Source organism: Carcharhinus amblyrhynchos, chromosome 28, assembly GCF_965287045.1.
Source record: "Carcharhinus amblyrhynchos chromosome 28, sCarAmb.v2.hapA, whole genome shotgun sequence".
NCBI classification, from domain to species: Eukaryota; Metazoa; Chordata; class Chondrichthyes; order Carcharhiniformes; family Carcharhinidae; genus Carcharhinus; species Carcharhinus amblyrhynchos.
The window spans coordinates 17261485-17278247 of record NC_137351.1 but is presented as its reverse complement, the minus strand read 5'-3'; the positions used below and the strand labels follow the sequence as shown (position 1 = coordinate 17278247).

Here is a 16763-nt window from a genome sequence, read left to right as displayed (position 1 = left end):
GTTATCTAAATAAAATACCTTGTTAATTATTCACTTATGGTGAGTGTCAGGCCTTGATGATAATGAATCTCCAATGTTTGTTCAGAACAGCTAAGACCTTCTCAAATAATTATAACAGATTACGACATACAATAAAGAGGATTAACCTCTGCGTCGTAACACATAACAAGTTTGAATTGAACTATGTTGTGGTCGCTATCAGCAAAATTCTCCCCCCCAACACATCAACCACCAGTCCGGCTTCATTCCCCAGAATTAGATCCAGCACAGCTCCTTCCATTGTTGGATCCTGTGCATATTGACTTAAGAAGTTTTCCTTATACCAACTAAGCCTTTAACATGATGTCTATCCCAATTAATGTTGGGAAAGTTGAAATCACCTAATATAATTACCCTCTTGTTATTTTTACACCCCTCTGCGAATTGCACACATATTTGCTCTTCAATTTCCCACTGACTATCTGGGGGTCTATAATAAACACCTAGCAACATATCTGTCCCTTTTTCATTCCGAAGCTCTACCCACAAAGCCTCATTCGATGTCCTCTCCAAGATATCATCTCCCCTTACTGCAGTAACTGACTCCTTAACTAATAATGCAATGCCTCCTTTTTTTACACCCTCCTCTGACTCACCTGAAGACTTTATATCCTGGGACATTGAGCTGCCAATCCTGCCTCTCACTCAACCACATCTCTGTGATGACTATTATATAATAATTACACTTCCTCCTCAGCCTTAACTCATCCATTTGACCTTTAGTACTCCTGACATTAAAGTACAGGCCCTTCAGCCTTGTCTTACTCCCTTGAAACTTAGTCCCACTATACTCCCTCGGACCCGATTATTTTTCTATGTTATACTGTGTCCCTATTCTGCTATCAGTCTGGGTCACTTTCCCCTGCCAAACTAGTTTAAACTCTTCCCAAAAATACAATCAAATCCACCAGCAAGGATGTTCATCACATTCTGGTTCAATTGCAGACTGTCCCGCCTGTACAGGTTCCCACCTTCTCCAAAAATGGTCCCAGTGGTCCAGGAATCTAAAACCCTCCTCCTGCACCAACTCTTAAGCACACATTCATCTGCACTATTCTCCTATTTTTGTACTCACTAGCTTGTGGCACTGGGAGGACTCCAGAGATTACAACCAAAAGGTCCTGCTCCTTACTCTAACTTCCTGAATTCTTGGTGCAAGACCTCATCCCTCTTTCTACCTATGTCATTGGTACCAACATGTACCATGACCTCTGCCTTATCACACTTTCCCTTCAAGATGTCCTGCAGCCATTGAGTGACATCCCAGACCTTAACACCAGGGAGGGAACAAACCATTCTGGAGTCTCTTTCATGACCACAGAAGTGCCTATCTACGCCCTCACTATGGAGTTCTCGATGACCATTGCTCTTCTGTGCTTTGACACCCCCACCCCTGCTGAACAACAGAGCCAGCCGTTGTGCCAGTGCACTGGCCGCTGCAGTTGTTTTCCCCAGTGGGCCATCGTCCCAACAGTATCCACAGCAGTAAACCCATTTAAAAGGGCACAGCCCCGGGGGATTCCTACACTGACTGCCTGCCCTTTCTGGCAGTCACCCATCTGTCTGCCTGCACCTTGGGTGTGACCACATCTCTGTAATTCCTGTCTGTGACGCTTTCCACCATCTGCATGCTCCTAAGTGCATCCAAGTGTTGTTCCAACTGAACCATGCGGTCTGTGAGGAGCTGCCATTGGGTGCACTTCCTACAGATGTAGCCATCCAGAACGCTAGAAGTGTCACGGACCTCCCACATCTCACAGTCAGAGCACTGCACCCATTGACATTTCTCGTATTAATTAATCGATCACTTCAAAATAAATAGGTATTAAATTTAGCACTAATTAAGCCCTTCTTTCATTGTCCTTGTCCAACCAATCCCAGCCCTGACTGATTTAAACCACAACATGTAGCTTCAAACCATAAAAAATGATAAAAGTTGTAAAAACTTTACTGATTTGACCCACTACTGACCAATCAGCACTCGCCCTTACTGACCAATCAGCACTCGCCCTTACTGACCAATCAGCACTCGCCCTTACTGACCAATCAGCACTCGCCCTTACTGACCAATCAGCACTCGCCCTCTGTTGTAGCCTCTGCTGCTTGTTTCACCTAATTCCAAAAGCACTCACAGTGCAGACAGAGCAGCACTCACAGTGCAGACAGAGCAGCACTCAGCTCCACATCTACCCTGTCAATCCCCATTAGCATCTTATAAAGCTATTATTCTAGAGCTGGTAAGGTGCAATGGGATTGGATTAATTAATGGCCTCAGAATGAAGGAGCCTCTGGCGACAGCAAGCATTCTTTGATAGAATGTAACATTCAGTTTGAAGGTGACAAGTGTGGGTCAAAGCTAGTGTTTTAAACATAAATGTAAAAAAAATTTAAGGATGTGGAAGGAGAGTTGGCTGATGTGAACTAAGAAACTAGATTGAGTGGAAGGCCAGTGGTGATACAAAGGCAGATTTGTCAGGAGATGTTTCGTAATTCTCAGCAAATTTTATTCCAATGAGAAATAATCATTGAGAAAGATGCAATGGCTAAATAATGAAGTTATGGATAGTATCAAATCAATAGAAAAATGTCTCATTTTTACCCTATGCAACAAATGGCCACTTTATCATCAGAACAATTCTGTGATTCTCTGAAGGTTGGTGTTAGGTCAGAACATTGGACAAAATTTAAGAAGCTGCAAAAATTAACAAAAAAAAAGAAAACCAGCTTGAAATATAAAAATAGATGGTAATTTTCATAAATATTTTAAAAATAGTACTTAAAGCTGTCAATTCCAATGATTGTACGTTGAGGAGTCTGGAGCTAGCCTGTAACTTCAAACAGGTTCATCACCAATATACTAAAAGTAAAATCCTGCAGATGCTGGAAATAAAAAAAAATGCTGGATAAACTCAGCAAGACAGGCAGCAGAGTCACACAGACTTGGACATTAACTCTGTTTCTCAAGTCACAGACACTGCCAGACCTGTGGAGTTTTATTTCCAAGATAGCAAAGTCACTGGGGAGAATCTTCCCAGCTCGTCACACTAGTTGATCACTGCGGTGAGCCGGTAAGATCGGGCAACATGTGAAAAATTGGCTTTGTGCCCTGTTTCTTGCCTCTAGTGATCTTACTGGCCGCATTTTGCCGGTGGAACTAGCCTCGCACCTGGAAAAGGGTGTGAGGCTGAGTTTCATATTCAATTTCTATTTTACATATTATTAGTGAACCTGGGGTGGTACCATCCAGACTCACTTGCTTTAACATTGGTTCTCACCGGTGAGGATCACAGATGGTCCCCAGCGACAAGGAGCAGATGTAATGGCCTCTCCACTGGGACTGGATTCCATTGAGGCCTTCCAGGTGGTGAGGGACAAGGCTAGGCAGTGCCCCTTGGGCAGTGCCCCTTGGACACCCTGGCACTGCCCACCAGGCACCCTGGCACTGCCCACTGGTGCACCAGCAGTGCCAAGGGACAGAACCTAATGGGAGGGAGCAGGACCATTAAGTGGCACAGAGAAATGATGGGGCAGGGCAATGATGGAGAGGCAACACTCCATAGGGGATCAGCCTGGGGAAATTATCGGGGTGGGAATTGGCAGGGGGGCAGTATTGAGGCAGAGATCATCTGGGGAGAGTGAAATCAGGGCAGTGATCAGCCAGGGCAGTTGGTAATTGTAGGGGAGGTGGATCAGGGTTAGGGTTATACAGTACACAGCGATCATGGTGCATGTGCAATAGCACCCCTTGCAGTCAGCAGCCAGCTTCCCAGCAAGAACAGACTCTGTCCACTCCCTCTACTGGCGTAAATCGCATTTGGCCTCTTTTTTTGCATTAAGTGCAGTATGATTGCACGTGGAAGCTTATCAAAAAATGGAAGTGGTTCTCTCCTGTTTTCACAGCTTGTTCATTGCTTACAATGTTTTTGGTTAAGCTCACCCCCACAGACTTTCCTAATTCATTCCAGGCATCCAGAGTGAATTGGTCTATGATCTATTGCAATGATTCCTGAGTCTTCCCCAATAGGGGACAGCTGTGTAAATCACCAATTTAAACACGTATTCTATTTCAGCGCACATTCAACATGTGATTGTTGCTTCTCTAGAGAATGAGTCGAGGAAGTTAATAAATTAAAGATTTAGAAAAATTCTCAAAGATATTTTAAAATTAGGAGGTGAAAAGGACGGGACAATTTAAAATAATCCCATTGTAGGGAAAGGTGCCGGAAAACTATTAGACCAAAAGGCTGCCAAGTCTCCAAATCCCATTGGCCAACATCTGAGGGTGTTAAAAGAATGGCTACAGAGATATCAGAGCATTGGTTACAATCTCCCAAAATTCCTTAGCTTCTGGAAGGTCCCAGTGAATTGGAAAATGGCAAATATAAAACTTCCATTCAGAAAAGAAGGGAGACAGAAGGCAGCAAGTTAGAAGCCAGTTAGCCTAACATCTATCTACTATTGATTATTAAGGAAGTTATAACAAGAAATTTGGAAAATCAGAACGGGATCAGGCAAAGTCAACATGGCTTTGTGAAAGGGAGATCATGTTCAACTAATTTATTAGAATTAAATTCTAATTTGTTAGAAATAACAAGCAATATGAATTAAAAAAAGGAATCTGTAAATATGGTGTACTTGGATTTCCAACAGTGCTATCAGCAGCCCCTGATCACCAGTAACCTGCTCAGTGATGCCTAGTTTGGGCTTCGCCAGGGTCACTCAGCTCCTGATCTCACTACAGCCTTGGTTCAAACATGGTCAAAGAGCTGAATTCCAGAGGTGAGATGACATCAAGGCAACATTTGACCCAGTGTGGCATCAAGGAGCCCCAGCAAAACTGGAATCAATGGGAATCGACTGGTCATGCGGTTTAATTTTTTACTGTGGTGATTGAGTAACACTTGCTACATCATTTCAGTCGGCATTTAACATTGCTGTGAATCACATGTAGGGTAAGAATGACAAATTTTCTTCCCTAAAGGACATTAGTGAACCAGATGGGTTTTTATGACAATCGACAATGGTTTCCTGGTCATCGTTAGACTTTTAATTCCACGTGTTATATTGAGTTTAAACTGTCCCATGTGCCATGGTCTCCAGAGCATTACCCTGGCTCCCTGGATACTAGTCCAGTGACAATACCACTGCGCCACCGCTCCCCCCATGGAAAGTGAATTGAGTTGGTAAATTTGGCATTGGTGACACAGGCTGGGGTTCTGACATTGGAAGGGGTCGAGCACAGTTCAGACAGAGGTGATGATGAGGGCAATAGGGAATGCATAATGCAGAGTGAATGGGGCTGTTAGACACTTTCCATCATTGTCTCATTCCAATCGCCTGATTCGTTTGGATAGCAGGACTCAAAATCTTTGCCAATTTCTCACTGTGGCAAATATCAAAATCCAGAATTCATACCTTGGCGATCCTTCAGCCAAATCATTTTTTGCATTAAACTTCCTTTCATCCATGTAATTGGCACCATCCATGTGTAACTGAAACCATAAAAGAACAAAACAGATTGTTCCCACACGCCAGCATTGATGTGAGCCAGATTTCAGTTCTTAACAAAACTCTGGTGAAGATTTATTGTGAATGCTGGGGCACAATGTCTGCATGACAGAAAGGATGGTCGAGTGAAGAAGGATGTAGATGAGTAGAGGCAAAGGAAAATGCAGCATTGCCACTGGCCTCCGTTAACCGGACCCTTCTCTGGTCAACTGACTATCCATTGACATTATTTCAAGAACTGAACTCACTGACATAGGACAAATGAACTGTTCATTTTATTGCTCCATCTGAGACCTTAACTGTGCGAAATAAAACTACTGCGTTTGTTAAAGTAGCAACAAAGTTCACACACTTCACAATAATTAATTGGAACTAATGAGTTTGAAGGTCTAGAGAAATATATTTTTGTGCTATTCTTTAATTCAAAATAAAATAGAATTTTCTATTCCATTTAACAGTGAATTTAACACTGGGAAGTATCGACTGGATTATATAAAAATGTTCAAAATGTTATGTTAATTAATTATATGTTAACAAAACATGAGAACGTGTGAACTAGGAGCAGCAGTAGGCCATTCAGCTCCTCGAGCCTGCTCTACCATTAATACCATCATGGCTGATTTTGTCTGAGGCACAACTCCATCTTCTTGTCCTCTCCCCATAACCCTTCATCCCACAGCTAGTTAAAAACCTGTCTATCTCCTCCATAAATCCTCTTCAGCACCTTATACACCTCAATTAGATCTTCTCTCATTCTTCTAAACTCCAGTGAGTATCATCCTAACCAACTTAGTCTCCCTCATCCCTGGAATCAATCTAGTGAACCTTCTCTGAACAATACGTTTATATCCTTCCTCAAATAAGGGACCAAAACTGTGTGCAGTGTTCTGGATGTGGTCTTACCAATGCCCTGTACATTGTTGTAACAGCACCTCCCTACTTTTATTCTCTATTCCATTAGCAATGAATGCCAATGTTCCAATTGCCTTCCTTCTTATCTGAGCTTACCCTGGTCATCAACTTACTGAACAACTTACTTAAACGGAGAAGGACGAGTCACAACTGAATCTGGATCCAGGAGGAAGTGCTGTTGAGTGATAGATCCACTTCTTGTATCTATGGTAACAACTGGGAAACCCATCTGTAATGTCCATCGACTCATAATTGCAGCAACTGTGTCAGGTAATTCAGGCACTGTGTTACGTGATTCAGTATTATAAGCCTGAAAAAGAAAATTATTGATCAGTAACATCTGGGGTTCGGTTGGTAGCATGTTCTGAGTCGGATTTATCGACCTTGCCCAAGGCTGGCATTCTCCAGTCCTGCTGCAGTGACAGCAGAGCGTGAACAGCTGGAGAATTCCAGCGCTTGTGCTAGGGTTTCAAGTGCTGGTACACCTGTGCAGGACTGCCGGAATGCTGCATTGTTAGAGGGGCAGGACTGAGGGAGTGCTGCATTGTCAGAGGGATAGGACTGAGGGAGTGCTGCATTGTTAGAGGGGCAGGACTGAGGGAGTGCTGCATTATCAGAGGGATAGGACTGAGGGAGTGCTGCATTGTCAGGGGGGTAGGACTGAGGGAGTGCTGCATTGTTAGAGGGGCAGGACTGAGGGAGTGCTGCACTGTCAGAGGGGTAGGACTGAGGGAGTGCTGCATTGTTAGAGGGGCAGGACTGAGGGAGTGCTGCACTGTCAGAGGGGTAGGACTGAGGGAGTGCTGCATTGTCAGAGGGGTAGGACTGAGGGAGTGCTGCATTGTCAGAGGGGTAGGACTGAGGGAGTGCTGCAATGTTAGAGGGGCAGGACTGAGGGAGTGCTGCATTGTTAGAGGGGCAGGACTGAGGGAGTGCTGCACTGTCAGAAGGGTAATACTGAGGAAGGGCCGCACTATGGAGTAAAAACAGTGACTTCAATAAGAGTGTTGTGCTCTGTGGCAACCTGTGGTTGTGAATTCTCTGTATGAATGCAGAACTTTATGCTTTTTATGTTCCTTATCTTAACAATGACAAAAACTACAAGAAGAGCCGAATATTTGTGAGAGCTCAGGCAGGAATTTGCGGCTGCGATTCTACCCAGGATCAATGGGCCTTTGCATGGTTCCCTCCGCCTGCTATGATTCCTGCTTTTTTTGGGGGGGGGGGGGGAGCGCAGGCAGGCAGGTAGGTGGCTGGGAGGGAAAATTCCAGTGCTTGCATTCAGGATATTGGGCAGATTTCCGAAAGTCCTGTGTTTTTTAAGAAAATGTTTGTGACTATTTTACTGAGTTACCAATCCTGGGTAGTAGATTACTCACCCCCCAACCCCCTCATTCATCCCTCATAGATCCTGCTTTCACTGGAAGGACACAGATTTGAAATTTTTAACATTTTATCATTTGGTCTCTACTGCAGTTTTGAGACATTAGAATGGACACAAAGGCTTTAGAGAGGGTGCAAGAGAGTCATGGAAATGGTCCAGGTTGACAAATGTATTAAAAAATATTAATAATTATTATTAATAAATGATTTATTTCAATCCCTAAAGATTCTTACCTGTTGCAGGTGATGAAACAGATCTGAATATTCTGTGTTCTTGTAGGAAAACTGGGAAAGATACTTCTACAAAGAAATAGCCAAGAAATTATGGAAACTTCAGAAACGGAAATATTTCTGCAGAATCAAACAGAATTCAACATTTGCACTTACGGTCAGCCCTTTAGTAAATACAGATTCAGTCAGAAAGTTGGAAAGCATGCGAAGAACAGATGCTCCCTGCAAGAGAAATTATTCAAAAGTGTGTCGGAATGACAATGTTCAAGTTACACAGGCCACAACATTCTGTAATAAAAATTCGGCAAACGCTTACCTTGCTGTACGAAATCGCATCAAACAACTCATTGATTTCTGCAGGTGTGTTAATCTCACTCTCTTCCGATGAAAGTGGGTGGGATGAGGCTAAAGCATCAACAGCAAACACTCTGTAAACATCATCTAGGATAATGATATCTTTCTGCGGAAAGGGAATAAAGAACAAAGAAAATTACAGCACAGGAACAGGCCCTTTGCCCTCCAAGCCTGCACCGACCATGTTGACCGACTGAACTAAAACCTCCTACCCTTCCGGGGACCATATTCCTCTATTCCCATCCTATTCATGTATTTATCAAGAAGCCGCTTAAAAGTCACAATCGTATCTGTTTCCACTACCTCCTCTGGCAACGGGTTCCAGGCACCCACTACTCTCCGTGTAAAAAGTCTGCCTCGTACATCTCCCTTGCCCCTCACATATGCCCCCTAGTAATTGACTCTTCCATCCTGGAAAAAGGCTTCTGACTATCCACTCTGTCCATAATCTTGTAGACTTCTATCAGGTCGCCCCTCAACCTCTGTCATTCCAGACAGAACATTGTTGTAACCCAACTTATGACCATTGTTGATTGTCAGAAAAACCTACCTTGTTCACTAATGTACTTTAGGGGAGGAAACCTGCCGTCCTTACCTGGTCTGGCCTACATGTGAGTGCAGAGCCACAGCAATGTGGTTGACTCTCAACTGCCCTCAGGCAACTAGGGAAGGGCAATAAATGCTGACCAATCAGCATTGCCCTCGTCCCATAAAAATAATTCAATATGGCAACCTGAAACATTGACCAACTGCATCGCTCAAAATCATTTCCAATTTCACCCCTTTGCTCCATCTTCAGAACCACAGACTGAGAATGTTCTAATTTCCAGATTCCCCAGGATCACGTTTAGGGAAACACCAATGATGCACCGGGGAATCCCCACAGGGTGTTCCCACGTAATGGTTAACTTCCCCCAGACAATTTCATTGGACTGGGAACTATCTGACAAAGTGATTTAAATGGCTAACTTTGGTTGATTCAGCCAGTTTTACCCTGATAGTTTCACTCACACACACACACACACACACACACACACACACACACACACACACACACACACACACACACACACACACACACACACCATCCCACCCCCACCCCCACTGCCCCCCACTCACCCACCAACAACCCTCAGGGGAGACACACACCAACCACTGCTACAAAAGAGGCTTGTCTTACATTCCTGTGCCCCGGTCCATTATGTCAGGTGCGCTGTACTGCTCCTGCCGGGGGCAGGGGTGGGGCACACACTCACTCCTCCCCCAACCCACACATGCTTACTCACCCCCTCCCCCACACACACATGCGCTCACGCACTTCCCTCCCACACACACACGCACACTCACCACCCCCCCCACAAACACACACACACTCAATCACCCCCCTGCACACACACATGCACTCACTCACCCCAACCCCACACACACATGTGCTCACTCACCACCCCCAAACACACACAATCACTCACCCCTCCCACATATGCGCTCATGCACTTCCCCCCCACACACGCGCACGCACTCCCCCCTCACACACATGTGCTCACTCACCCGTCCACACACACACACAATCACTGTTGAATTCTGTTTGATTCTGCAGAAATATTTCCGTTTCTGAAGTTTCCAAAATAACGCAGGTCCTCCCCCAACTAACCACCGCCCCCCCCACCCCACCTCACCTTCTGGGCAGCCTCCACACCTTCCTCAGCTGCGATATGGATGGAAACCCAGGAGCATTGCGCACACACAGCACTGTCTGCATACCAGCCTTCACAACCTCTTTAAAGCAAGTGGCAGCCAACAGGAAGGGAAGGTAAAGCCTGCAAGTGACCCCTCTCCACCCCTTTCCCTGATTCGATTCGGGGACCCCCATCCTGGCCCTGAGTTGAACTGATCTGTGTCCCCGTATCCTCTCCATTGCCCCCTGAACAATGTCCACCACAGAGGGTGTGACTGCCTGAGCACCCCCGCCTCTCCAAAATCCACCTGAGAGGCTAAGGCCCCAGCTCACACTTAGAGAAACGGAGAAACTAGAAGCAAGAGGAGGCCGTTCCGCCCTTCGAGCCCTGCCATTCATTTTGATCATGGCTGATCATCAAATTCAATATCCTGAATCCCCCCCTTCCCCTCCCCCATATCCCTCGATTCCTTTAGCCCCAAGAGTTATATCTAATTTCTTCTTGAAATCAGACAATGTTTTGGCCTCAGCTACATTCCGTGGTTGTGAATTCCACACATTCACCACCATCTGAGTGAAGTAAAATCTCCTCACCTCAGTTCTGAAAGGTTTACCCCTTATCCCCAAACTATGACCCCTAGTTCTGGACTCCCCCACCATCGGGAATGTTCTTTCTGAGTCTACCCTGTCTAACCCTGTTAGAATTTTATAAGTTTATAAGTTTTTCACTCTTCTAAACTCCAGTGAATATAATCCTAACCTCTCCTCATTTGACAGACCTGCCATCCCAGGAATCAACCTGGTAAGCCTTCGCTGTACTCCCTCTATAGCAAGGACATCCTTCCTCAGATAAGGAGACTAAAACTGCACACAATACTCCAGGTGCGGCCTCACCAACGTCCTATATAATTGCAGCAAAACATCCATATCCCTACACTCAAATCCTCTCGCTATGAAGGCCAACAGACCATTTGCCTTCTTTACTGCCTGCTGCACCTGCGCGCTTACTTTCAGCGACTGATGCACAAGGACACCAAGGTCTCACGGAGTATCCATCTCTCTCAATTTACACCCATTTAAATAATTATGACAAGGACTTTAGAATAGTTTCAGGGATAAGAATTATAAGCAACAAGATCACAAAGTAACCGTGAAAGGAATTTCTCTTGAGTGTTTGTTTATTGAATATTTATATTGGACTTTCAGACTGGAACTTCAATTATTGACTGTAATGTGAGGAGATAGTCAGAGTGAAACAGGAAACTAGCTTACAAATTGACCAATGCGTTTGAGAAATATTCTTGGGTCTCAACGCAGCAGCTAAATCAAGAAGGATCACCTTACCACATTCCATTCTTTCTCGACCTCATTTGCACCCAAATATTGGACATAAGAAGCAAATCCTTCGTTCAGCCACAAGTCATTCCACCATTTGATTGTGACCAGGTTCCCAAACCACTGAAACAAAGAAATGCAGATTAACTTTCAAAAATATCAATTCCATAAACTGCTTAATACTTTAGGAATGTATCAGTCCCATTCTCTAACAGAGTTAATTTAATAGAGGCTTTCTTTGTCCCATTCTACATCAGTATATAATTTCAGGAGTGTATCAGTTTCATTCTGAAATGGAGCCTCAATCCAGAGAATTGCATATTTTCTCCTTCAGCACTTTCTAATATCTCCTTCATTGCCTCAGGAAGGTTTTGTGTGTTTCAAAGTTATTATTTCAATTTGAGTTGTTCTCATTGAAGAAAAGGAATAAATTCCAATGTGATCTGTTCCTAAACGGTGTGCAGTTGTGTTAGAAATTATGTCAATGTTAGTCAACCAGACAGATTTTATTTGTCCTGGAGATTCTCCAGAATCTTTACTATTTATTTTTTTCAACGAGCTAAATTAGTATGTAGATTGTTGGGCTTTCCTCCAGTGAGTCACCAGCTTAATACAAATGGCCTCAAGCATTGAAATTACTAAAATTACATTGAAAATAATGCAGTCCATTGTGTCTGGAAACTGGCGAGGTCAATTTAATTGTGAGAGATGCCACATGCTGATTTGCAGCAGCAGGATTCATTCCGAATGGCTGCTGTCTTTCCAATTCTTTCATGCAAACCAACTAAACTAAAGTAAAAACAAACCTGAGGACAAAATAAAAGGAGCAGCTCCTTAAAGGGGAACAGCCCAAATGAGACATTAGAGACGTTAAACTAAAATGTGATGAAAAGAATCAACAGCACACTCCAGTCCCTGTGGTCCCAATGGGCACGGAAGACCTCGACGGTTCCCGTGGACATCGCGTGCTCCAGTTCCAGAGACATCCGGCCGCAAATATAGCCACAATAAAGGGGCAGACAGTCAAGTTGGACATCCCCTCGAGCGTCCACTGCCTGGACCTGTTGACGGCAAGTTTGGGCAGTACCAGGAGCAGGTTTACGAGCAGATCCTCCTTCCCCACCCCCCCGCATACCGAGTGCCCATAGATCAGGAGCGAGGGGCTGAAGTCCAAACAAAACGTCAATAAAAGATTTTTCAAATTACAAAAAATGGAGTGCAGCCTAACTCAATTCACACGTACATGGTCAACAGACTGCACAAGACTGCAAAAAAGAACAGGTTTCTCAGGAGCCTTTGAACAGGTGTAATCTACAATTGTATGGGGCTGCTGGGTGCAACATCCTCCAGCCCATGTTCCCAATATTAAGGAGGAGGATCTCTCTGTTGAGGAACCTCTACTGGGACCCACTGCCACAGAAGGGTAACAAGGTGTGCCAAGGCGTGTCTGGACGATGGCGAGGTGGTGGAAGGTGTGCAGCAGAAACCCAGACAAGAAATCCACTCTACGCAGGGTCAAAGGGCCTGGAGGGCATTTCTATGAAGTGGCTCAGACTGAGGGGCTCCCCAGCAGCTCTGGGCTTGGGGTTGATGAGAAATTCCATCTGAGCTGGGGTGCACTGAGATGGGAGTCCACCACACAGCACTGCCTCCTCGAGACCACATGATGTCAGTCAACCATTTGAGGTCATGGATGACACTGGACATGAGTTGGACACTGACCGCTTTGCTCAACGTCAATTAGCAGCAAACAAACCAATCACTATCCCAAGGAAACCAAAGGATCTGGGTTTGGAAGTGGGGGGGGTGGGGGGGGCCACAAAGGCCACCTCACTGTGCTAGCCTCCAGCCCCTCTGACACTCTGCATCCAGCCTTCACTCACACTCAGTTTGGGCTCTGCAATGAGGGCACTGCCACCAGCTGCCCCACCTCCTGCTGGCAGCAAGGACAAGGTGCCAGATTCAGACTGGAAATTCTCAGTGGGATCAGATTGTTCGCCGGGAAGGCTGAACAATTGCCACTTTGATCCAGTTCCCACAGATCGAACCAGGATTATCCACTGGGCCTCAGGCCCATGTACTCCCTCAGCACTGACCCTCTGACAGTGTGGCATTCCTTCAGCACTGACCCTTTGACAGTGCAGACTCCCTCAGCACTTACTCTCTGACAGTGCAGCACACCCTCACACTGACCCTCTACCAGTGCGGCACTCCCTCAGCACTGACCCTCTGACAGTGCGGCACTCCCTTGGTACTGTCCTTTTGGCAGTGCAGCACTCCCTCAGTACTGATCCTCTGACAGTGTGGCACTCCCTCAGTACTGATCCTCTGACAGTGCGGCACTCCCTCAGTACTAACCCTCTGACAGCGCGGCACTCCCTTGGTACTGTCCTTCTGACAGTGCAGCACTCCCTCAGTACTGCTCCTCTGATAGTGCGGCACTCCCTCAGTACTGATCCTCTGACAGTGCGGCACTCCCTCAGTACTGACCCTCTGACAGTGCGGCATTCCCTCGGCACTGACCCTCTGACAGTGCGGCACTCCCTCAGCACTGACCCTCTGACAGTGCGGCACTCCCTCAGCATTGTCCCTCTGACAGTGCGGCACTCCCTCGGCATTGTCCCTCTGACAGTGCGGCACTCCCTCGGCACTGACCCTCTGACAGTGCGGCACTCCCTCAGCATTGTCCCTCTGACAGTGCGGCACTCCCTCAGTACTGTCCCTCTGACAGTGCGGCACTCTCGGTGCTGCAATGATTTGTGCCCAGATTGTGATATTTCTGACTCAGGATCATGGGAGTCATATTTAATCAGTTGAAGCAACTGATGATTAATCTGGTGTAATGGAAGAAAACGTTGTATTTACCTGATGAGCCAGTTCATGTGCAATGACCATTAGAACCCTCTCCTTGTTTCCGGCAGATGACAGATCGGGGTGATATAGAAGAGCAGTCTCACGGTAGGTGACAAGGCCCCAGTTCTCCATGGCACCAGCATTGAAATCAGGAAGTGCAATCTGGTCTGGAAACATAAAACTCCGTCACCATAATCAAAGGGACAGGAAACACAGTGCGGCATTCTACAGCCTTGCTCAAGCGAGACCAGAAACTCCCTTCTGTTGACAACAGATGTCTCGGGTGTCTGCCCCGGACTCTCTCCAATTCCCTGGCAAGCGGGGCGGTAGAATTCCAGCGAGTCTACATTGTGTTCACTCATGTCCAGTTATTGACACTGCATGTGTAAATTCTCAGATGCTGCAATTGTACTGGGTGTTAGTGAGGCTACACCTGGAGTATTGTGTGCAGTTTTGGTGTCCTTATCTGAGGAAGGATGTCCTTGCTGTAGAGGGAGTACAGCAAAGGTTTACCAGGCTGATTCCCAGGATGGCAGGTCTGTCATATGAGGAGAGAATAAGTTGGTTGGGATTATATTCACTGGAGTTTGGAAGAGTGAGAGGGGGTCTCATAGAAACTTATAAAATTCTAACAGGGTTAGACAGGGTAGATTCAGAAAGAATGTTCCCGATGCTGGGGGAGTCCAGAATAAGGGATCATAGTTTGAAGATCACAGGTAAGCCTTAGAACTGAGGTGAGGAGAAATTTCTTCACCCAGGGGGTGGTGAATGTGTGGGATTCACTCCCACAGAAAGTAGCTAACGCCAAAACATTGTGTGATTTCAAGAGGAAATTGAATATAGCTCTTGGGGCTAAAGGGATCGAGGGATATGGGAGGAAAGTGGGATCAGGATATTGAATTTGATGATCAGCCATGGTCAAAATGAATGACAGAGTAGGCTCAATGGGCCAGATGGCCTTCTGTTTCTTGTTTCTATGTTTCTATAATTGCTCTGGAGCCAATACAGAATCTAATAATGTTAGAACAAGAAAATTTTCCTCCTGTAGATATGAACAAGTGGAGGTGGAATATCTGCCTGCTCCACCATTCAATTCCATCATAGCTGATCTCACCTTGGCCTCAGATCCACCTCCCTGCCCATTCTTCATAACCCCTCATCCCATCACTAACTAAAATCTATCTCCTCTTCAATTTTGTTTAGTGTTCCAATGCCCACTGCACTCTGGGGAGCAGAATTCCACAGATCCATGATTGTTTGCGTGAATCTAATCCCTCATTTCTGTTTTAAATCTGCCATCTTTTAATCTAAAACTATAGCTTCTTGTTCCAGAATGTCCAACAAAAAGAAACATCTGCTCTGTGTATATCCTGTCAATCCCCTTCAGTATCTTTTATACCCCAATCAGATCTCCCCTCATTCTTCTAAATTGCAACAAGTATTGGCCTAAACTGCACCTCTCTTCATAAGACAAGTCCTTCATCCCTGGAATCAATCCAGTGAATCTTCTCTGAACCGCCTCCAATGCATGTACATCCTTCCTCAAGTAAAGGATTAAAACTGTGTGCAGTGCTCCAATGCCCTATACAGTTGCAACAGCACCTCCCTACTTTTACATTCTATTCCATTTGCCTTTCTTACGACTTGCTGCACCAGCATTCCAACTTTCCACTGTGCAATGGGAGAGTGCACATCCTGAGTGAGACACAGTCTGAGCAAGTGTGGGTACTTTGGGAATTCGGTGCCGAAGGGAAAACGTTATTTTCCTTTTTTTTAGTTTTCTAACTTTTTAGTGTTCAGAGAGTAGGCCGAGAGGTTTGTGGACATCACGCTTTCAGATGTGGTCCCCCCACAGTTTAAGGAAATGCATTCAGAAGGGGAATGAGGGACCATCAGTCAGAAGAAGGGAGACAGGCAGGTCATCAGGAAAGTCCCAGAATGCAACTCAGTCCAGAACTGTTTTTCCGTGTTGGAAACAGTGAGAGAGACAGTTCCTCTGGGGACTGAAGCCAGGACTATGTTCATAGTGCTGTGGGTGACGCAGTTGTACAAGAGGGGAGAAGTAAGAGCAATGGTGGATGTTAGGAGATGTGGGGAAATAAATAGTGATGTCTTGAGGAATGTACATATTATAGAGGAGGTGGTGCTGGAAGTCTTAAAACGCATCAAGGTAGATAAATCCCCAGGACCTGATTAAGTGTATCCAGGCCATTATGGGAGGCTAGGGATGAACTTGCCGATATTTTTGAGATATTTGAAACAACAACAGTCACAGGTGAGGTGCCAAAGATTGGAGAGTGGCAAATGCTGTGCCTTTGTTTACAAAGAGCTGCAGGGAAAAGCCTGGGAACTACAGGCCAGTGAGCCTCACATCTGTGGTGGGTAAATTGTTAGCAGATATTTTGACAGACAGGATCTACAGGCATTTAGAGATGCAAGGACTGATTAGGGATAGTCAGCATGGCTTTGAGAG

General features: G+C 45.5%; 1 protein-coding gene across 1 annotated transcript in view; it reads right to left on the bottom strand.

Annotated features, from left to right (window-relative positions):
* LOC145359612 (aminopeptidase N-like) overlaps positions 1-16763 on the bottom strand; it is a 55554-nt gene that overhangs the window by 19868 nt on the left and 18923 nt on the right. Inside the window, exons 5-11 of the mRNA XM_080214310.1 lie at positions 14303-14457; positions 11447-11560; positions 8390-8533; positions 8230-8295; positions 8077-8142; positions 6585-6769; positions 5455-5531 (exon numbers count right to left, since the gene is read on the bottom strand). Coding sequence (XP_080070436.1) covers positions 5455-5531; positions 6585-6769; positions 8077-8142; positions 8230-8295; positions 8390-8533; positions 11447-11560; positions 14303-14457 — 807 coding nt within the window. The remainder of the gene's footprint in view (positions 1-5454; positions 5532-6584; positions 6770-8076; positions 8143-8229; positions 8296-8389; positions 8534-11446; positions 11561-14302; positions 14458-16763) is intronic.